This window comes from Pseudorca crassidens, chromosome 6 (genome assembly GCF_039906515.1).
Source record: "Pseudorca crassidens isolate mPseCra1 chromosome 6, mPseCra1.hap1, whole genome shotgun sequence".
Classification (NCBI taxonomy): Eukaryota; Metazoa; Chordata; class Mammalia; order Artiodactyla; family Delphinidae; genus Pseudorca; species Pseudorca crassidens.
The window spans coordinates 81,213,989-81,237,421 of record NC_090301.1 but is presented as its reverse complement, the minus strand read 5'-3'; the positions used below and the strand labels follow the sequence as shown (position 1 = coordinate 81,237,421).

The 23,433-nt window shown below is 36.2% G+C and overlaps 1 protein-coding gene across 3 annotated transcripts in view; it reads left to right on the top strand.

The window, feature by feature from the left end:
• Nucleotides 1-23,433, top strand: part of EPC2 (enhancer of polycomb homolog 2) — a 106,943-nt gene that overhangs the window by 52,894 nt on the left and 30,616 nt on the right. For all 3 annotated transcript variants that reach the window (XM_067741994.1, XM_067741995.1, XM_067741996.1), the window contains exon 3: nt 14,078-14,223. In XM_067741994.1, the coding sequence (XP_067598095.1) occupies nt 14,078-14,223 (146 nt within the window). The remainder of the gene's footprint in view (nt 1-14,077; nt 14,224-23,433) is intronic.

Here is a 23,433-nt window from a genome sequence, read left to right as displayed (position 1 = left end):
TGATATGATTTTGATTTTTTTCTTTGTTGATGTGGTGGATTACATTCATTGATTTTTTTTTTCCCCAGCTTTGCAGGGAAAAAAGGTATTTATCACAGGTACTGTGATAAATCTCACTTGGTCATGGAGTATAACTCTTTTTATACATTTTTAGATTCTATTTTATTGAGGATTTTTGCTTCTATGTTCGTGAGAGATATTGGTCTGTAGTTTTCTTGTAATGTCTTTATCTGATTTTGGTATTAGGGTAATGCTGGCCTCATAGAATGAGTTAGGAAGAATTCCCTCTGCTTCTATCTTCTGAAAGACATTGTAGAGTATTGATACAATTTCTTCCTTAAATGTTAGGTAAAATTCACCAGTGAGCCCATCTGTGCCTGGTACTTTCAGTTTTGGAAGATTATTAATTATTGATTCAATTTCTTTAATAGAGACAGGTCTATTCAGATTGTATATTTTTTCTTGTGTGAGTTTTGGCAGATTGTGTCTTTCAAGGAATTAGTCCATTTCATAAAGGTTATCAAATTGTGGGCATAGAATTGTTCACAGTATTCTTTGACCATCCTTTTAATGTCCATGGATTCGGTAGTGATGCTCCCTATTTTTAAATTTCTGATATTAGTAATTATGTTCTGTCTCGTTTTTTCTGAGTTAGCTTGGCTAGAGCCTTATTGATTTTACTGATCTTTTCCAAAAACCAGTTTTTGGTTTTGTTGATATTTTTCTCTATTGATTTCACTGATTTTTGCTCTATTTCTTACTCTATTTCTTTTCTTCTGCTTACTTTGGATTTAATTTGCTCTTTCTTTTCCAGTTCCCACAGGTGGAAGATTAGATTATTGATTTTAGATCTTTCTTCTTTTCTAATATATGCATTCAATGCTTAAATTTTCTTCTAAGCACTGCTTTTTTACATCCCACAAATTTTGATGAGTTACATTTTCATTTAGTTAAAAGTATTTTAAAATTTCTCTTGATATTTCATCTTTGACCATATTTATAAGTGTATTGTTTAATATCTAAGTATTTTGGGATTTTCCAGCTATGCTTCTCTTATTGATTGCTAGTTTAATTCCATTGTGATGTGAGAGCAGATATTGTATGATTTTTATTCTTTTAAATTTATTAAGGTGTTTTTTTATGTCCCAGGATGTGGTATCTTGGTCTGTGAGCTTGAAAAGAATGTGTAGTCTGTGTTGTTGGATGATGTGGTCTATGGATGTCTATTATATCCATAATATGATTGATAGTGGTGTTGAGTTCAGCAATGTCCTTACTTCCACGTTATTTTTGTTTTTTTGTTTTTTTTTTGCGGTGCGCGGGCCTCTCACTGTTGTGGCCTCCCGTTGCGGAGCACAGGCTCCGGACGCGCAGGCTCAGCGGCCATGGCTCACGGGCCTAGCCGCTCCACGGCATGTGGAATCTTCCCGGACTGGGGCACGAACCCGTGTCCCCTGCATCGGCAGGCGAACTCTCAACCACTGCGCCACCAGGGAAGCCCAAGTGTGTGTTTCTTAAAAACACATTCTTTTACATAACCAAAGCACAATTATCAAAATCAGTAATTGCCGCTGCAGTTACCTAATCTGTTCACCTCATTTGTATTTTAATAATTGCCCCATTAATATTCTTAATAGTGAAGGAAAACTTCAGATGATATGTTGCATCCAGCCATCACATGATGGCTTTGGGCTATTCCTAAATCTTTTTGTGCGTCATGCCACTGACATTTTTGAGTACAGGCCATTTATTTTGTACAGTGTTCCTCAATTTGGGTTTGCCTGTTTTCCTGGGATTTGATTCAGGTTAAAATGGGTGTTTTTGTTCTGTTTTTTAAATATTTATTTGGCTGCTCTAGGATCTTTGGTGCAGCGTGCGGTATCTTCATTGCGGTGTGCGGGATCTTTAGTTGCGGCATGTGGCCTCTTAGTTGCAGCATGCGAGATCCCTGACCAGGGATCGAACCCAGGCCCCCTGCGTAGGGAGCTCAGAGTCTTAACTGCTGGACCACCAGGGAAGTCCCTAAAATGGGGTTTCTGTTGTTGTTTTGTTGTGGTAAAAAACACATAACAAATTTTCTCTATTAACACTTTTTAAGTATACATTACAGTATTGTTAACTATGTACACATCATTGTACAACAGATCTCTAGAATTTATTTTAATTTATTTATTTTATTTATTCATTTTTGGCTGTGTTGGGTCTTTGTTGCTGCGTGCGGGCTTTCTCTAGTTGCAGCGAGCAGGGACTACTCTTTGTTGCAGTGCGCAGGCTTCTCATTGCGGTGGCTTCTCTTGTTGCGAAGCACTGGCTCTAGGCATGCGGGCTTCAGCAGTTGTGGCATGCAGGCTCAGTAGTTGCGGCTCACGGGCTCCAGAATGCAGGCTCAGTAGTTGTGGCACATGGGTTTAGTTGCTCCATGGCATGTGGGATCTTCCTGGACCAGGGCTCGAACCCGTGAGCCCTGCATTGGGGGGCGGATTCCTAACCACTGCACCACCAGGGAAGTTCTAGAATTTTTTATTTTGTATAACTGAAACTAAACAATTCCCTGTTAACACCCTCCCCACAGTACCTGACAACCACCGTTCTATTTTTGTATCTGTGAATTTGTCTACTTTAAGTGGAATCCTGTGGTATTTGTCTTTTTGTGACTGGCTTATTTCACTTAGCATAATGTCCTTGAAGTTCATCCATGTTGTAGCATATGACAAGATTTCCTTCTTTTTTAAGGTTGAATGATATTCCATTGTATATATATACCACATTTAGTTTATCCATTCATCTGTTGATGGACATTTTGGTTGCTTCCATATCTTGGCAGTTGTAAATAACATTGCAGTGAACATGGGTGTTCACATATCTCTTTGAGATCCTATTTTCAGTTCTTTTGGATATATGCACAGAAGTGTGATTGCTGGATCACATGATAATTCTACTTTTAATATTTGAGGAAACTTCATATTTTTTCCACAGTGGCAGCACCTATTTTATCATCCTACCAACAATGCACGGGGTTCCAATTTCTCCACTTTCACCCCAAGTGTAATTTTATGTGTTGTGTTTTATTTTAGAAGTGGCCATCCTAATGAGGGTGAGATGACATCTCATTGTAGCCTTGTGTTTCCCTAATGTTTAGTGATGTTTAGCATCTTTTCATATGCTTGTTGGCTATTTGTATATCTTCTTTGGCAAATTGTCTATTCATATCCTTTAAATCGGTTATTTGGTATTTTGTTCTTGAGTTGTAGGAGTTCTTTATATATTCTTACATAAAGATATATGTTATACCCTTATCAGATATATGTTTTGTAAATATTTTCTTCCACTCCATATTTTCACTCTTTAGATTGTTTCCTTTGCTGTGCAGAAGTTTTTAAGTTTGATGCAGTCCCATTTGTCTATTTTTGCTTTTGTAGCTTGTGCTATTGTTGTCATATTCAAGTAATCATAGGCAAATCCAGTGTCACGAAGTTTTCTGCCTTTGTTTTCTTCTAGGAGTTTCAAGTTGGTATTTGTATATGATGTAAGATAAGTGTCCATCTTCATATTTTGCATGTGGATTTCCAGTTTTCCCAACACCATTTGTTGAAGAGACTATCCTTTCTCCATTGTTTAGCCTTGGCACCCTTTTTGATCATTTGGTCATATACATAATGGTTTATTTCTTTGCTGTCTGTTCCATTTGTCTGTATGTCTGTCTTTATGGCAGCCACACCGATTTGATTATTGTGTCATTGCAGTATGTTTTGAAGTCTAAAATGTGTATTTTAAAATGAGCTATATCTACCAGGGCTGATTTTTTTTTTTTTTTTTCCGTAGGGCTGGTTTTTGAAAAGAATATTTGGTGAAATCTTCTTTAGTTAAAGAGTCTCTTTTTGTAAAGGAAATTATTCATTGCTAATTCATGTTTTATATGTTTGGATTTTTTTCAGATCTATTAAGATTTCTATTTTAAATCTTTCTGATATCTTCTGTATACTGAGTTTACTTCCTTGTCCATTTAATACTTTGCTAACATTAAAACAAGTCTATTTATAAGAATACTGCTGTTTAGGGCTTCCCTGGTGGTGCAGTGGTTGAGAGTCCGCCTCCCGATGCAGGGGACACGGGTTCGTGCCCTGGTCCAGGAAGATCCCACATGCCGCGGAGCAGCTAGGCCCGTGAGCCATGGCTGCTGAGCCTGCACGTCCAGAGCTTGTGCTCCGCGACGGGAGAGGTCACAACAGTGAGAGGCCCAAGTACTGCAAAAAAAAAAAAAAAAAAAATACTGCTGTTTAATTTCTCAAGTTCCTGACCATTTAGTGGGCTAGAAAGATACGTTCTCTTTCTGTGACTTATTTATTAATTATTTTACACTATAGATATTAATAGAATGTGTGTTCTTACTGATATAAAATATATAATTGTAGAATTAGTTTGTACTAATTAAGCCAAGATACTGCATGAACCCAGATGTCTGAGTGAGGCTTTTTGTCCTCCTACTGTACTTGTTGAAAGATTGGTTGAGAGTGAATAAGATAAGAGGTTTGAACAGAAGAATCTGGGGATCACAGTACATAGGGATCACAGACCCAGAATATTTTCTTAAAACACAAAATCATTTTTAGAGTCGCAAAGTAACATGATTTTAATTTATCTTTAAATAGATAATGCATTTAGAATATTCCAAAATAAAAATATACAAAAACAACTTCATCCCTGTCTACCCTCTACTCCAGTCATCCTCCCCTTATAAGTAACCACTTGTATTAGTCTATCTATTCTTTTAGGGTTTTGTTACACAAATTGAAGTACATAGGAAATGATATTCTTATACCCCTTCTTACAGAAAAATTAGCACACTATATGTACTTTTTAGCATATTTTGTGTGTGTGTGTGTGTGTGTGTAAGAGTATAGTCTAGAAATTGTCCTGTATCAGCGTGTAGAGTGTGTCCTCATGCCTTTTTACTGCTGCATAAGTAGTCCTTTGTGTTTGGGATGTGCCAGTTTATTATCCATTTTCCTATGGAAGGAAACTTGGATTGTTTCCAGTCTTTTGTTATTACAAATAGTGCTTCAGTGAATAATTTTGAATATAAAGAATTTCATAAGGGTCCGATTATATCTTTTTCTTACAGAAGTTATCAAATTGCCCTCTTTAAGGATTATACCAGTTTGTATGTCCACTAGCAAAGTATGAGAGAGCTTGTTTCCCCATATCCTGGTCAAAAGATTGCTTTTGAATTTTTTGATTTTTGCCAGTTGGTAGGTAAGAGATAATACACCTCAGTGTATCAGTAGTAATTTTTTTAAAATAAACTTTTGATTTTGGAAAAATTTTAGATTTACAGGAAAGTTGTGACGGTAGTACAGAGTGTTCCTGTATACCTCTCATCCAGTTTCAGTTTCCTCTAATATTGTCATCATGCATTACTGTGGCACATGTGTTGAATCTAAGAAATCATACATTATTATTATTATCTGATAATAATCAGATACATTATTATCATTACCTGAAACCCAGATTTTACTCTGATTTCTCAGTATAGTTTTAATTTGGATTTCTTATGAATGAGGTTGAGGGTCTTTTCATGTGATTAGAATCCATTAGCATTTTTATGTCCTGAACAGTTACTTGCCCAGTTGTCTATTGAGTTGTTAGAAAACACGGGAGGAAGAATCTGAAGGAGGAGAAAAGAGAAGACTAATAAGAAAAAGCATAATTTGAGGGAGAATAAAGGGATCATTATCTTTATACACCTTTTTTTTTTTTTAAATCAGTATCACACCCCCTGGGTCCTATCTAATATCATTAGGCTCTTTCCCCTCTCTAACTATGAAAATCTCTACCCGAAAATTCAGAGTATCCACTTACCCATTCTCATGGTCTGTGATTCCCATAGTTGTAGTCATTGCTACTGATTTTGACCAGTAATACTTTATTTTTTAATATAAAAAGTGAATTCTTCAAAGTGAGAGAGGAATGTAGTTTGTTGGCTAGTCAGCAGAAAGACTACGAGAATAATCCTGATTATAGTATAAACCTGGAACTCCTTACAGAATAAATTAGTTGGTAGACAGCCTTGGATCACTATATAATCTTGTAAAAAGTGGCCTTGAACTCTTCTGCACTTCAGTTTCTTTTTCTATACATTGGGAGGAAAGTGTAAGTAAGGTCTCTAGTCAAGTCTTAAAACAATAGGAAATCTTGGGGAATCAAAGTCAAGAATTCTGACTTTATCAAGATTCATATGATCTCTTGGTACAACATTTAGAATAGCTAGATTTGGAGGATATCAGAACCTTGGAGAGCTCCAAGCAGAGGAGGAGATGGTGCTTGGGTTTCTTCTGAACTTTGAGATATACTAGTTCATCATTAAGTATCTTTGAAAGTTATTTGAAGCCTGAGGATCTTAACAATACAAGAATTTTTAAAATTCATTGTATTTCACATTAGGAATAAGTAAAGTTTATAATCTTTTAAGAGTGAAGACTTGGGTTTAGGTTAGAGGTCTTCAAAATGTTGTCCAGCATCACTTGGGAACTTGTTAGAAATACAAATTCACAAGGCACACTCCAGATCTACTGGGTCAGAAACTGGTCATCAAGCTCAGCAATCTGTTTGATTCAATCAGATGATTCTGGTGAATGCTTAAGTTTGAGAAACACTGTTTTAAAGGCTTTGATGCTACTTATGTCAAGGAGAGACTTATGAGCCTTTGTCAGATCCCTGGACTTCCTTAGAGTTAAGTATGTGGGATCTTAGGAAGATGTTTTATTCCAACTGCTTCCTAATTCATAGGTCTACCTGGTCAGAGCCCACTTTATTGTACACTGGGTTCCATTTAACTGAGATTTAGATATGAAATAGCATTGCTGATGCTAGACTTGTAAAACTCTTCAACTCTACTTTTAATATATATATATATACATTTTATATATGTGCATACAGCTTCCGTGGACATATGGTTTTGAATTTTTGTCCTACTATTTGAAGGTACATTGGAATCATATAGCCTCCTATCCAAACTCATTATTGATAATTTATGTCTTTTGTAGTTAAGCATATTCTCTGTCTTTTTTCCTGCTACCCTCTCTGTCTGGAATTACCTTTCACCACTTTCTCTATGCTTTATGGTGTTGTTATCTATCTTAATTTATCAGGGAGCCTGTTACACACGTTGTACATGTTGTATAGTCAGTGTTGTTACTGGGTTCAAAGGATTAATAAACATAATTTTGGAAAGTTGTATAAGAAAGGAAATGCAGAGCTGGAAGAAGAGGTAGACTAGAGAGTTTTTAAGTGAATGACACTCTTATAAGTGTTATTGTTAATACTTTCAAAGAAGAACCTTTACAAAACAAGGTGCACTAGTGCCTCCGTCTTATTTTGTTACTTGCATCAAAGGGATTGGGGGAAAAAAGAAAGAAAGGAAAAAAAAAAACAAAAAGGGATTGGATATTGGCAAATAGTGTCCAGAAGTAAGCATTTAAGAAATTTAAAGATGCATGAAAGTAGGAGCTTTGTATAATGTTGCTTCTTTTTATGTTAAAAAAATTATCATTGATGATTCATAGGTAAATGTTGGACATTTTCTAGATGTAAAATAACTTTAAGTGGGAAAGTCTTATTAGAGTTCGTTCTCATTTTAATTTTTATTGTTTGTGGGTTTTTTTGGTTCTTTTTTGTTTTGGTGTGCGGGCCTCTCACTATTGTGGTCTCCCGTTGCGGAGCACAGGCTCTGGACATGCAGGCTCAGTGGCCATGGCTCACAGGCCCAGCCGCTCCGTGGCATGTGGGATCTTCCCAGACCGGGGCACGAACCCATGTCCCCTGCATCAGCAGGAGGATTCTCAACCACTGCGCCACCAGGGAAGCCCTATTGTTTGTTTTTAACAAATCCTTGAGTGCCTGGTGCACTGGGTTCGCAGTATCTTCTTTTACATGCATTGTAGTCAACTGGCATTTGTTTTATTTGTAAATTAATCTTTTTTATCTTTGGTTATTAAATGTATGTAATTTATTATCTTAATAATTTAAGTCCATGGCTGAACAAAAACAGTCTTTTAATTTATTTCCCGTTGACAGTCAAAGAACTTTTTATTACAGCTATTATGATTAGAAGGGTTTAATTTAGCATCTGTGTGGTGTAGTGGGAGAAGCACTGAGCTCTGAGTCAAGACCCTGAAACCTGTGCTCAACTCACCAAAGTTCTTAACCTCAGTTTTCTGATCTGTAAGATAAGATGTTTCCAACTCTAGGTCATGTAACTTTTTATTATTTGTAAACTTTTTTGTTTTGTCTTGCTTTTTAATGAGACCCTGGCGTACTAGAAAAAGAAAAAAGGTAACAAGGAGATTTGAAAGAGAAAATTCAAAATGGATTCCAGGAATAAGGAAAAAAAACTTTTTAAAAATGAAAATTATCCAGTTTACTTTATGACAGTGAGATTTTTACTGTATTAAATATTGTTGAGTAAACATTTTTTAGTTATGTAATTTTCCTCCACACCTGTTGTTTTTCCACCAACACAAGGAAAGGGAATTACATGATTAATTGAACATTGGGGTTTTGGTCTGCAACTATCCTTAGGAACTATTCCTTTTTTTTTTTGGCTGCGGTGGGTCTTTATTGCTGCATGCAGGCTTTCTCTAGTTGCAGCAAGCGAGGGCTACTCTTCGTTGCGGTGCACGGATTTCTCATTACAGTGGCTTCTCTTGTTGTGGAGCACAGGCTCTGGGCACGCGGGCTTCAGTAGTTGCAGCATGTGGGCTCAGTAGTTGCGGCACATGGGCCCTAGAGCATGCAGGCTTCAGTAGTTTTGGTTCATGGGCTCAGTAGTTGTGGCTCATGGGATCTAGAGCACAGGCTCAGTAGTTGTGGCACACGGGGTTAGTTGCTCCGTGGCACATGGGATCTTCCTGGACCAGGGATCAAACCCGTGTCCCCTGCATTGGCAGGCAGATTCTTAACCACTGCACCACCAGGGAAGTCCCAGAACTATTACTTTTTAAGATTTTTACCCTCTGTTTACTAGAGAAGAGTAACTACTATATAATTTGGGTAAAGGTAATTGGAGTCTAGATCTCCCAGCATATTTTGTTTATTCTAGTTTTCCTCTTGACAGGTTGCATATAGATTTAAAAAATTTTTTTACAATCTTGAGTATTCCTGTTCTTCCTTTCTGTTTTTAGAACCTAGCACATTATAGACCCTTAATGATATATGTTGATCTTCAGAGAAAATAAACTCATAAGGAAAGGAATCTGAAAGCATAGTAATAAATATTGTCTCCATTCTCATGGCCTTTAGTGTCTGCAGCCTTTTCTTTGATTCCTGTTCAGAAGACAAGCAACTTTAGGTAAAAAAATGTTCACTAATAAAAGTGGAGTAATTTTGATAATAAAAAAACATTTAAAATCAGGAATTGCTGCTCTCTTGTTTATATCACTTTATCTACATGTGAAACTTTTAAATCTCAAGAGTATTGTTTATGGTTTGTTTCTGTTTCAAATTGAAGATAAAAATGTGTGTATGAGTGAATTTTTAGGTGAAAATTTTTTCTTTAACATGAAAGTAAACTTAATTGTTAGAGGTGTGGAAGAAGAAATATACAAGACAGATACTGACTCAGTGTAAGAAGCAGCTGTCAAACAATACATCTGTCTGCCCCTTCACTGGAATTATTCAAGGTGGATTGGGCAGCCCTTTTTTTTCTCCTTGTTAGTAACTTTGTGATTTTAAACAATTACTTTTTTCATAATAACTGTCTGTTGGGGTTTGTTTGGTTTTTGAACTAAGATGGTAGGGAGAAGGGTCTGCCTCTGTGGGCCCTGATCTTCCTTAGATGGAACTCCAGTTTCTCACTCTTGAGCACATAAAGCGATCTACTTAGCCACTTGACCACATTGGCCAGACCTTGAAGCGAAGCTCTCAGGAAGCTTTGTCTGCTGTGGAGGAGGAACTCCTTCAGAAATTTTCCTTCTTAATCATATTTGTTTTAAATTTTTTGACTGCCTTTGTTTAAATTTTCTTCTTAGGAGTCAGCTTTGCCCCTTGTGACTCAGGAACAGTGCATAGTGGGACTTGTACCTTTGCTAGGTATTGTGTGCTATTGATGAGCACAATTCTGTTTCTCATTAGGGTCTTGGTGCAGACCAGCTTATTATTAGATGCTTTGTAGACCACACAGATGACCCTGGTTTGCCCATTGTTTTACAAGATACCTATTACTCTATGCTGTGTAGAAGGAAGAAATGCAAAGCCTTCTGGTCTTCAGATTTGTAAACTATTCTCCTGTCCCTCTGCAAGTTGAAAGTGAGGATATGTACATAGGTGACCAGTGTATAGAGCTTCTTCAATAAATCTTCATGTTAATGTTTTCTGAATAAACAAGCCCAAATATGGTTGGGTGCATTCCTAATCTTTTAGTCCAGACAGCTTTGTTGAGCTTGTTAGCAGTATACCCATGAGGTGTTTCCATCTCCTTCATGGTGAGTTTTCAGATTTCTCGATATATGAGGTACATGTTCCATGGATGTGTTTGTGAATATTCGTAATGTATTCTCTGGTCACTCTCTTTTTGATGGCAGAATGGCCTTTTTTCTCTTTATTTCCTAGAGCCATATTGCCTGGGACCTGGTAGGAAAGGAAGAACATGAGGGATATTGCCAGGCTTGTTTTAAAAGGGTTTACTCATTTGGAATGGAAATTGAATTGTTCTCATCAGTAGCACACAGTATCCATCAGGGGTGCAATTCCCTTCCAAAGAACTAGAATTCAGAAATATGTACCCAAGTTGACCTCTTTACTGCAAGTATCCAAAAGAAGCATGATATATAGCCATACTGCTCCTCTAAATCAGAGGACAGAAAAGATGTAAACTGGGATATGGTCATGTAATTCAAAGGATATATTATAATGCTTTGTTAAGACAAACAAACAGTATTCTAAGCCCCACCTGAGCCAGGTGCTTGACAGACGTGGAGCTGAGTGGTACTGGGAGGATTGCTTTCCACACTTCCATCTCTGGACACAGCCCATGCCTTACAACACCTTGGCAGATATCTGACAATTCCCAGGCTCGGCTGCAGGCAGCTGCATTGCTGGACCAGTTCTGGAGTTGAATAGTTTTGGAACTAACCAGATGTAGGAGAGACTTGGGATGCACTGCGGGAGAAATAAATAAGTAATGATTTTTAAACACACACACACACACACAAAAACAATGTTCTAAGCCCAGTGACCACCAGGTATGTGTGTTTGGGAGGAAAATCTTGAGAGACGGAAAGTTCTTTTCCTATACAGGAGTGTTTACAAGTATAAGTCAATACTGTCATACTCCAAATGAGGAACTACAGACAGGGATTCATCTCTTCATCTACCATACCTAGCTTTCTACCTGATGTATTAAGTAAGCACTTAATAAATTGAATTAGTACTAAACCAGGATTTTGTATGTTTTACAAACATCTTTTGATTTACTCTGTAAATTGTTTCTGTGATACATGTAGGAGGTAGGTATTATTTCTAGACACTACTAAGTATATCCATATTTTTGGTAGCATAAGCAAGAAATGGTAGTAGGAAATTATAAAATCCTTCTTGTGCTTTCTAGAGATGGATGGTGGTGGTGATTGCACAGCATTGTGAGTGTACCTAATATCACTAAACTGTACACTTAAAAGTGGTTAAGATAATAAATTTTGTTACTTGTATTTTACCACATTAAAAAAATAAAACACTTTCTCTTGACACCCCCATCCAAAAAAAAGCCCTTTGAATGCAAATTGAATGTGAGTAGTAACATAGATGCTTATATAATTATGTAGTTGATTGCCTGTGAAATTTTTTTTTTTTTTTTTTTTTTTGTGGTACGCGGGCCTCTCACTGCTGTGGCCTCTCCCGTTGCGGAGTGCAGGCTCCGGACGCACAGCCTCAGGGGCCATGGCTCACGGGCCCAGCCGCTCCGCGACATATGGGATCCTCCCGGACCGGGGCACGAACCCTTGTCCCCTGCATCGGCAGGTGGACTCTCAACCACTGTGCCACCAGGGAAGCCCCTGTGAAATATTTTTATATACATTTCTCTCATTTATCAATTGGTAGATTTATAAACAATATCTCATTCATTACAAAAAGAGCTGTGACATGGGGAATCTGTATCATTTAGGATTTTATAAGAAAAATAATATCAGGACAGGTGATCTGGATAAAATTATTACTTTTGTCCTTAGTAATACACATTTGCTGTACAGACTACTCTGCACAAGTGTTTATGATACCGATTAGCTCAACAACAATCAATAAAAGGGAATGAGGTCAATACTACATGGAAGTTGTCCTGGTTCTTCTATGATTTTTCTTTGCCAGAGGGGGCTGGAATAGCAACAGAAGGATTAAAATCTTCAGTAGGGAGGAGCAAAGGCTTTTCCTTGACTGCTCAACATGGAAAGAGTCCTTTCAACTCTATATTAAAAAAATTAGGGCTTCCCTGGTGGCGCAGTGGTTGAGAGTCCGCCTGCCGATGCAGGGGACACGGGTTCGTGCCCCGGTCCGGGAAAATCCCACGTGCCGCGGAGCCTGCGCGTCCGGAGCCTGTGCTCCGCAATGGGAAAGGCCACAACAGTGAGAGGCCCGCGTACCGCAAAAAAAAAAAAATTAAAAATGAGTGCCTGCACCTAAGATGCCTTTCCCAGAAAGGTGTACCCCCTAGCCTTGCACAGCTCTCATATAGAGGCAGGTTGCATTTCCTGCTGGAGCCCCAACGCGCCAAGTTCCCTTACAGTCTGTGTTGTCTCAGTATCCACAAGCCAGCAATTCCATTCTGTTATTTTTGTGCATTTTTAGTATCCCTTGAGGTAGTAGACGTGGCCATCTACTGTAACGTTTATGGTTTGCTTGGACTCTGATAACACAAAGTTACATAGATTTTACATAAGCCTGTTATTTTTGGTGTACAATTTTGCATATAGAGGATTTTTCTTTTGAGGAACTCATATATCATGTTATAGCAGGAATGTGTATACTTTTTATAGTACTAATGTAAATCAAATTATAGTGGTCCATTCTAAATATTAGTGAGTACCTCATGCTGATTTTTGTCAGTTCATAAAAAGAAGCAGTTGACTTCAGGGGCCCAGAAGTAAATTTCTGGGCACATTCAGAATTCAACCTCTCAGAGCTAGGCAATCCTTAAAGAAGATTTCATTTTAAACAGCATATTTCTTGCTGTTAGCTCACATCCCTAAGAATATTCCAAGCAGTATCTCTTGATAACGTGACATATTGGTTGTTCTCTTTGTTAATGGATGATAAAGCCTGAGAGATAGCCAAGAGAAGAAACTGTACCCCAAAAAAGTGAAATTTTGAAAATTATACTTTCCTATCAATTTTTGCTAATCTTTCATCTTCCTCCTCCACCTTCCTCTATTTCCCTTTCCTCCCACCCTCTGCCTCTGGTAACCACAAGTCTGATCTCTTTCTATGAGTTTGGGTTGTTTTTTAGGTTCCACATAGAAGTGAGATCATACATTATTTGTCTCTCTCTGACTTATTTCATTTAGCATAACGCCCTCAGGTCCATCTATAATGTTGCAAATGTTAATTTTATTTATTTATTTTTAAAGAAAACTAGTCTGTCAGGCCAGCACCTCTTTTTTTTTGTTTGTTTAAATCTGTTTTATCTCCAGTGATTTGAAATGCCATTCCCATCATATATTTTATACTTGAGTTTATTTCTAGACTGTTAATTTAGTTCCATAGCTTCTCTTTATGCTCCCAACTACCATGTGAATAAATATCTTTTTTTATAATTGCTACTTTATATTTTAATGTATATATTTATGACCCTTTATTTTTAAAATAAAAAATTCTAGTTGCTGTTTTTACTGTTCTGTGAAACTTTAAATCATATGTGAATTAAAATTTATTTTTTCTTCAACGGAATCTCTAAAACCAATTTTTTGATGTCTGCTCGTGAACTCCTCTTTGGTCAATGCTTTATACTTTGGGAGTATCCTGTGGTTGAATATAGACTCTATATAACTCCATGATTTCTCCTGAGTTTGAAGAATTTTTTTTTCTTTTCTAGCCTTTAATCTAGACAACGAACAACCAGATTATGATATGGATTCAGAAGATGAGACCTTATTAAATAGACTTAACAGAAAGATGGAAATTAAGCCTTTGCAATTTGAAATTATGATTGACAGACTTGAAAAAGCCAGTTCTAATCAGGTACTGTACGTTGTAAAAATGTCTCTTGTATTAACAGTTAATCTAATTAGCAGCTTTATTTTGCATTTTCTTTAGACCTGAGTATATTACATGTTACTGTCTCTTGAATTTCTTTTCCTGAGATCCTAGAATTTCTATTTACAATATTCCTTGACAGTTCAATATTCCTTAAGGAATACTTAAGCGTACTTTCTTTGAATAGGAGCATGAAGAGTACAATTCCGACTTTTTTCTTATTTGGATATAAAACTAATACTAGTTACATTCTTATAATATCTTCTTGATCCTTTTCATGGAGCTGTCTTTCTGGTGCTTCAGTAACTTAACTGCTTGGCTGGTGTCTTAGGTAGATACCTCATACCAATTCAATTACTCAGATTTATATTAAGGTACTCTTATCATTTAAAATGTATTTTAGTTTTACTTATTTATATATTATTTAAAATTTTAAGTGAAGGAAAAATTATTCACAAAGTAATAAAGAATTTTCTTTAATGGGACATTCTATGTATGGTATAGAGAATTTAAAATGGTATGTTCCTTCTGGAAAACAGTTAGGCAGCATATGTCAGGAACCTTAAAATGTTTATACCTTTTGATTTCGTGGTCCTACCTCTAGGCATCATTCCCAAGAAAAATAATTAGTGAAGGTGTCAAAGATTTCTGAACAGGGTTGTTAAGAATAACTTATAAGTTGTCTGTAGGATGGAATATCATACAACCATTAAAAATTGTTATTTTGAAGAGTATCTAGTGGCACAGGAAGTTGATCATTATATAATGTGAGATTTCAAAAACAGGACACAGAATTATTGAAGGTTTGTTTAAAGCATTTCTACATGTGCATAGAAGAACAAGAATGTACAACAAAATGCCAACAATGGTTATATTTAGGTGCTGGAATTATGGGTGATTTTTATGTTCTTCATTCTATTTTTCTGTATTTTCCAAAATTTACTGTAATGGGCATGTGATGATATTACAATTACATTTTAAAACTATTTTAAAAAATAATTGTTGGTATACCTCTGTGGTATATTAATATGCTAATTTTTATTAATGTAGTAAGAAGTTACCACTATAAATAAATAAGCTTTTTACACTAGACTGTTAAAAGTTTTCACTTGTTTACCTATACAAATTCATTATTTTCCCCCCAACTTCCAAGTAAGTCCTTTAAATCCCTGAGGCATTACCAACTCTTCAGAACATTTCCCAAACTTTTCCATTGTAAAGTGACTTTCTTGCATTTTTAGCCTTTCTACCAGTCTCCCCTGACCCCATTTTTTTAAATTAAAATAAGTTTTCTATTGAAGTATGGTTGATTTACAATGTTGTGTTAATTTCTGCTGTACAGCAAAGTGATTCAGTTATACACCGAGCTGAGCTACTTGTGCCATACAACAGGTTCCCACCAGCTATCTGTTTTACACATGGTAGTGTATTTATGTCAAACCTAATCTCCCAATTCATCCCACCCTCCCCTTCCTCCACTGTGCCCACTCGTCCGTTCTCTGTGTTTGCGTTTCTATTCCTGCCCTGCAAATAGGTTCATCTGTACCATTTTTCTAGATTCCACATATATGCGTTAATAGACGATACTTGTTTTTCTCTTTCTGACTTACTTAACTTTGTATGACAGATTCTAGGTTTATCCACATCTCTACAAATGACCCAATTTCCTTTCTTTTTATGGCTGAGTAATATTCCATTATATATATGTATCACATCTTCTTTATCCATTCATCTGTTAATGGACCTTTAGGTTGTTTCCATGTCCTGGCTATTGTAAATAGTGCTGCAATGAACATTGGGGTACATGAGTCTCTTTGAATTATGGTTTTCTCATGGTATACCCAGGAGTGGGATTCCTGGGTCCATATGGTAGTTCTACTTTTAGTTTTTTAAGGAACCTCCATAGTGTTTTCCACAGTGGCTGTATCAATTTACATTCCCACCAGCAGTGCAAGAGGGTTTCCTTTTCTCTGCACCCACTCCAGCATTTATTGTTTGTAAATTTTTTGATTATGGCCATTCTGACCCGTGTGAGGTGATAACCTCATTGTAGTTTCGATTTGCATTTCTCTAATAATTAGTGATGTTAAGCATCTTTTCATGTGCCTCTTGGCCATGTGTATGTCTTCTTCTTTTCTATGTATAGTGTCATGTCATCTGCAAATGTCTATTTAGGTCTTCCGCCCATTTTTTGATTCGGTGGTTTGTTTTTTTGATATTGAACTGCATGAGCTGTTTGTATATTTTGGAGATTAATCCGTTGTCTGTTGCTTTGTTTGCAAATACTTTCTCCCATTCCATGATTGTCTTTTCATCTTATTTATGGTTTCCTTTGCTGTGCAAAAGCTTTTAAGTTTAATTAGGTCCCATTTGCTTATTTTTGTTTTTATTTTCATTACTCTAGGAGGTGGTCATAAAAGATCTTGCTGTGATTTATGTGAAAGAGTGTTTTTCCTGTGTTTTCCTCTAAGAGTTTTATAGTGTCTGGTCTTACATTTAGGTCTTTAATCCATTTGGAGTTTATTTTTGTGTATGGTGTTAGGTAGTGTTCTAATTTCATTCTTTTTCATGTAGTTGTCCTGTTTTCCCAGCACCATTTATTGAAGAGGTTGTCTTTTCTCCATTGTATATTCTTGCCTCCTTTGTCATAGATTAGGTGACCATAGGTGTGTGGGTTTACCTCTCGGCTTTCTATCCTGTTCCATTGATCTATATTTCTGTTTTTGTGCCAGTACCATACTGTCTTGATTACTGTAGCTTTGTAGTATAGTCTGAACTCAGGGAGCCTGATTCCTCCAGCTCCATTTTTCTTTCGCAAGATTGCTTTAGCTATTCGGGGTCTTTTGTGTTTCCATACAAATTATAAAATTTTGTGTTCTAGTTCTGTGAAAAATATCGTTGGTAATTTGATAGGAATTGCATTGAACCTGTAGATTGCTTTGGGTAGGATAGTCATTTTTACAATACTGATTCATCCAATCCAGGATCATGTTATATTTCTCCACCTGTTTGCATTGTCTTTGATTTCTTTCATCAGTGTCTTATAGTTTTCTGCATACAGGTCTTTTGCCTCCTTACATAGGTTTATTTCTAGGTATTTTATTCTTTTTGTTGCAGTGGTAAATGGGATTGTTTCCTTAATTTCTCTTTCTGGTCTTTCATTGTTAGTGTATAGGAATGCCAGAGATTTCTGTGCCTTAATTTTGTATCCTGCCTGCAACCTTCCCAAATTCACTGATTAGTTCTAGTAGTTTTCTGGTGGCATCTTTAGGATTTTCTATGTATAGTATCATGTCATCAGCAAACAGTGACAGTTTTACTTCATATTTTATAATTTGTATTTCTTTTTCTTCTCTGATTGCCGTGGCTAGGGCTTCCTAAACTATTGAATAATAGTAGTGAGAGTGGACACCTTGTCTTGTTCCTGAGCTTAGAGAAAATGCTTTCAGTTTTTCAACATTGAGAATGATGTTTGCTGTTGGTTTGTTGTATATGGCCTTTATTATGTTGAGGTAGGTTCCCTCTATGCCCACTTTCTGGAGAGTTTTTATCATAAGTGGGTGTTGAATTTTGTCAAAAGCTTTTTCTGCATCTATTGAGGTGATCATATGGTTTTTATTTTTTAATTTGTTAATATGGTGTATTGCATTGTTTGATTTGCATATATTGAAGAATCCTTGCATCTCTGGGATAAATCCCACTTTATCACGGTGTATGCTCTTTTTAATGTGCTGTTGGATTCTGTTTGCTAGTACTTTGTTGAGGGTTTTTGCGTCTGTGTTCATCAGTGATAGATATATTGGTCTGTAATTTTCTTTTTTTGTGATGTCTTTGTCTGGTTTTGGTATCAGGGTGATGGTGGCCTTGTAGAATGGGTTTGGGAGTATTTCTCCCTCTGCAGTTTTGTGGAAGAGTTTGAGAAGAATAGGTGTTAACTCTTCTCTAACTGTTTGATAGAATTCACCTGTGAAGCCATCTTGTCCTGGATTTTTTGTTTGCTGGAAGATTTTTAATTACAGTTTCAATTTCCTTACTTAAGATTGGTCTGTTCATATTTTCTGTTTCTTCCTGGTTCAGTCTTGGAAGGTTATACCTTTCTAAGAATTTGTCCATTTCTTCCAGGTTGTCCATTTTATTGGCATAGAGTTGCTTGTAGTAGTCTCTTAGCATGCTTTGTATTTCTGTGGTGTCTGTTGTAATTTCTCCTTTTTCATTTCTAATTTTATTGATTTGAGTTCCTCTCCCTTTTTTTCTTGATGAGTCTGGCTAAAGGTTTATCAATTTTGTTTATCTTCTCAAAATCAAATTTTAGTTTTATTGATCTTTACTATTGTTTTCTTCATTTCTATTTCATTTATTTCTGCTCTGATCTTTATGATTTCTTTCTTTCTACTAACTTTGGTTTTCTTTGTTCTTCTTTTTCTAGTTGCTTTAGGTGTAAGGTTAGATTGTTTATTTGATACTTTCTTGTTTCTTGAGGTGAGATTGAATTGCTATAAACTTCCCTCTTAGAACTGCTTTTGTCGCATCCCATAGGTTTTGGGCCATCGTGTTTTCATTGTCATTCGTTTCTAGAAATATTTTCATTTCTTTGATTTCTTCAATGATCTCTTGGTTATTTAGCGGTGCACTGTTTAGCATCCATGTGTTTATGTTTTTTTACAGTTTTTTTCCTGTAATTGATTTCTAATCTCATAACGTTGTGGTTAGAAAAGATGCTTGATACGATTTCAGTTTTCTTAAATTTACTGAGGCTTGATTTGTGACCCAGGATGTTATCTATCCTGGAGAATGTTCCATGCACACTTGAGAAGAAAGTGTAATCTGCTGTTTTTGGATGGAATGTCCTATAAATATCATTTAAGTCTATCTAGTCTATTTTGTCATTTAAAGCTTGTGTTTCCTTATTAATTTTCTGTTTGGATGATCTGTCCATAGGTGTAAGTGAGGTGTTAAAGTCCCCCACTATTATTGTATTACTGTCGATTTCCTCTTTTATAGCTGTTAGCAGTTGCCTTATGTATTGAGGTACTCCTATGTTGGGTGCATAAATATTTATGATTGTTATATCTTCCTCTTGGATTGATCTGTTGATCATTATGTAGTGTCCTTCCTTGTCTGTTGTAACATTCTTTATTTTAAAGTCTATTTTATCTGATATGAGTATAGCTACTCCAGCTTTCTTGTGATTTCCATTTGCATGGAATATCTTTTTCCATCCCCTCACTTTCAGTCTGTATGTGTCCCTACGTCTGAAGTGGGTCTCTTCTAGACAGCACGTATGCAGGTCTTGTTTCTGTATCCATTCACCCAGTCTGTGTCTTTTGGTTGCAGCATTTAATCCATTTACATTCACGGTGATTATCAATATGTATGTTCCTATTACCATTTTCTTAATTGATTTGGGTTTGCTTTTGTGGGTCTTTTTCTTCTCTTGTGTTTCCCACCTAGAGAAATTCCTTTAGCATTTGCTGTAAAGCTGGTTTGGGGTGCTGAATTCTCTTAGCTTTTGCTTGTCTGTAAAGCTTTTAATTTCTCCATCGAATCTGAATGAGATCCTTGCTGGGTAGAGTAACCTTGGTTGTAGGTTTTTCCCTTTCATCACTTTAAATATATCCTGCCACTCCTTTGTGGCCTGCAGAGTTTCTGCTGAAAAATCAGTTGATAACCTTAGAGGGATTCCTTTGTATGTTATTTGTTGTTTTCCCTTGCCACTTTTAATATTTTTTCTTTGAATTTAATTTTTGTTAGTTTGATTAATATGTGTCTCACTGTGTTCTGCTAGGGTTTATCCTGTATGGGACACTGTGCTTCCTGGACATGGGTGGCTCTTTCTTTTCCCATGTTAGGGCAGTTTTTTACTATAATCTCTTCAGATATTTTCTCAGACCCTTTCTCTTTCTCTTCTTCTGAGACCCCTATAATTCGAACGTTGGTGCATTTAATGTTGTCCCAGAGGTCTCTGAAGCTGTCCTCAATTCTCTTTTCATTCTTTTTTCTTTATTCTGCTCTTCCTCAGTTATTTCTACCATACTTCCAGCTCACTTATTTGCTCTTCTGTCTCAGTTATTCTAATATTGATTCCTTCTAGTGTATTTTTCATTTCAGTTATTGTGTTCATCCCCTTTTGTTTGTTGTTTATAGTTCTTCTAGGTCTTTGTTAAAGATTTCTTGTATTTTCTCAATCCATGCCTCCATTCTATTTCCGAGATTTTGGATCATCTTTGCTATCATTACTCTGAATTCTTTTTCAGGTAGGTTTCCTATTTCCTCTTCATTTATTTGGTCTTGTAGGTTTTTACCTTGCTCCTTTGTCCGTAACATATTTTTCTTGTCATCTCATTTTTTTGGATGGGACCCGTCCCCCACTTAGATGGAAAGTAATATCTAGTGTACTGTCCAAAAAAGTACATTAAAACTGAAGTTTGTAAAATTCAACTTAATTTGTTTTTTGAGGGATTGTCTTTTTTTATTGGAAATTTGTTTAATTATCAAATTGATACTCATTATAATTAGTGCTCACAGTTTTCCTAGGATTTTGATCACTGGCATCAGATATAATTTCAGTTTTTCTTTTTTATGTGTAAATTTTCCTAGCAAACCTAGGCTTGATCAGACTTTTGGCATTTCTTCTGTTTTCCATGATTGCTTCAAAATTCTCATGGTGGTTGAAATTATATCATCAGAAGCCTTCTTCCGTGTGTTCTGTAATTTGCTTTTTTTCATTTAGTTAGTAATATTTATTTAGTGCTCAGGTGAGCAAGACAAGTGACAGAAGTTCTGCCCTTGTGGAGCTTATCATCTAAGTGGGTACAAGATAAACAAAAAGCATGTAAACAGTAAATTATGCACTATAATCAGCACCATCCTATTTTAGTTCTCTTTGCTCAGTGGCAAGCTTCCAGACTCTAAAACAACTGGCTAGGTTCTCAGCGCTTGATAGCATCTGCTTTCTGCAGAGGAGATTAAGGTGAAGGCTTTGTTACAGGAACAAGAAAATTGTCTTATTAATAGAACCAAGGATTAAAGATAGTAAAAGCCTCCCCTCATTCCAAGTGTCTGATCTGGGGGGTTCATGGAGTTCTTTATTTTCTCTTTTTGGGGGCTAGGATAGTACCAGATCCCAGGGCAAGGAATCAAGTTTGTGGTTAAACCAATATTTATTAAGTTGGTAGAGAAAGACATAAAAGATGGACTGGGGCAGAAGCTTCTGCTGGCATTATTCTGTGGAGACTATTGCAATGAAGTCATTATTGAAAACTCTTGTTGCCAAAGTCTGTGATTATTTTCAGTTCCCATCCTTTGTCTTATTTGAGTTCTCCTTATTTCTTCAAATTGTCCTCACCTTTGTTCTTTTGAATACAATTCATGTCCTTTTGGTTTTCTTATGATTTTTTTATGACCATTCCTTCTAATTTTCTTTTACTGACTCCGTTTCATTCAACTCCTGCAAACATCAGGGTTTCTTGAAATTCTGTTCTTGGTATTCTTGTCCTGATTATTTTGGGGGGTAATATCACCTCATCGAGCATTTTTGTGGTTATAGTAATACCTATGCCTTTAGCCTTGACCACTTTCTCAAGCCCCAGGATTTTCTTTTTTCTCTTTTTGTGCTGACTGTTGGCATCTCCATCTAGATGGTCCACAGACCTCTCAAGTTTAACCTTTTCAAAACTTAACTTACTCTCTTAACTCCAGATGATCCTATACTGTATTCATTCTCTCTCCAGTGACTCCCAAAACTCAGGATCTTGTGGGTTTTTAAAATCCTTTTCCTTTAGTCCCTAAATTTTCAATAAACTACTACCCTACGTCTCTCCTTTTTTATTAAGTCACAGTTAAATTTTCAAAAGGTAAGCCATATTGTTTACCTTTTAGTCCATTTTAGTTTACTGATATTGCACTGTTTAAGGTCACTGATGGCCTCCTAATTATCATCCAGGAGTCTCTTTTTAGTCTGCGTCCTACTTAATATCCCTGTAGTATTGGATTTGTTGACCTCCATCTTTCCTGATTCTTCTTGTTTCTTCATCTCCTCTTCCTTTGCTCCTCTACCTCTTGTTCTTTTCCTTTGGTATCTATCCTCAGAATTTATTCTTGTACCGTAAGCTGCCAACACAGGCACTCTCAGATGGAGTTTTTTGTGACTGTGTCCTCTATCTTACTGCACTAATACTCAGTTGCAAAGTTCTTACGTTCTCTTATTGTTCAATTTGTATTTGTTTAACCTTAATTCCCATACTGTAAATTTCTTTAAGTATTGGATTTTCTTAAAGTTTTTTTTGTTATCTTCCCCACAACCTGTAGCACAAATGATGGCTGATAGTAGTTATTAACTACTTACTGCTTAGTTGGCTATTTTATATGTAAAAGCATTAATTTTTACATGTAATTTATTCATTTGTGTATTAAATTTGTGCATTTATTGAAATTGCTAGACCATGAGTTTTGTATATAAGCAAACTAAATGATGGAGCTTGTTGCAGTCTAGAAAAAGAAGAATTTTTATCTCCCATCCCTAAGCCCCCAAAATAAGTAAATCAAGTAAGTCAGAGCTGTCTTGGAAATAATAAATTTATCACAGACCCCTTTGCCACTGGAATACTGGTTTCTACTGCTTTCTAGTAGATGAAATGCTAAATGGCAGAACTTTTTCCTTAGGTATAAAAGTAGTAGGATTCTGATTTTTGTGGATTTTTAATCATGTCACATAATTTGTGACTACTTTATCTGTAAATAGTTCTTGTCCACTCAAATTGATGCTGTCACCATGATAGCAGAGAGGCACTGATACTAGTTGCCCTAGAATAGCTAAAGATAAGTTTTACAGAATGACTAAAACCAAAATTATCCAATAAAATAAAAATTGGCCATGTGACAATATAAAAACAGCAGTTGTTGACTTACAGCTAACATAGGAAAGTAATGTCAGGATGTTTAAACTGTGTATTGAATTCTTATTACCTCAGATATAAAGAGGGTACTTAAGCATGAGGCAGAAGGACATTTCTGAAAGCAGGGGCAAGAAGCACCAGAGAAGAAAATCTGAGGCAGTGTTTTAATCTCCTGACACCTCCTACAGGAAGATAGGAAGCAGTGTTATTTTGATAATGTTGTTATATAAGAAATTCACCACTGCTCTGCTGGTTGAAGGAAAGAGATTATCTTCCTCCCCACTCAAAGGTTAGATTAAGT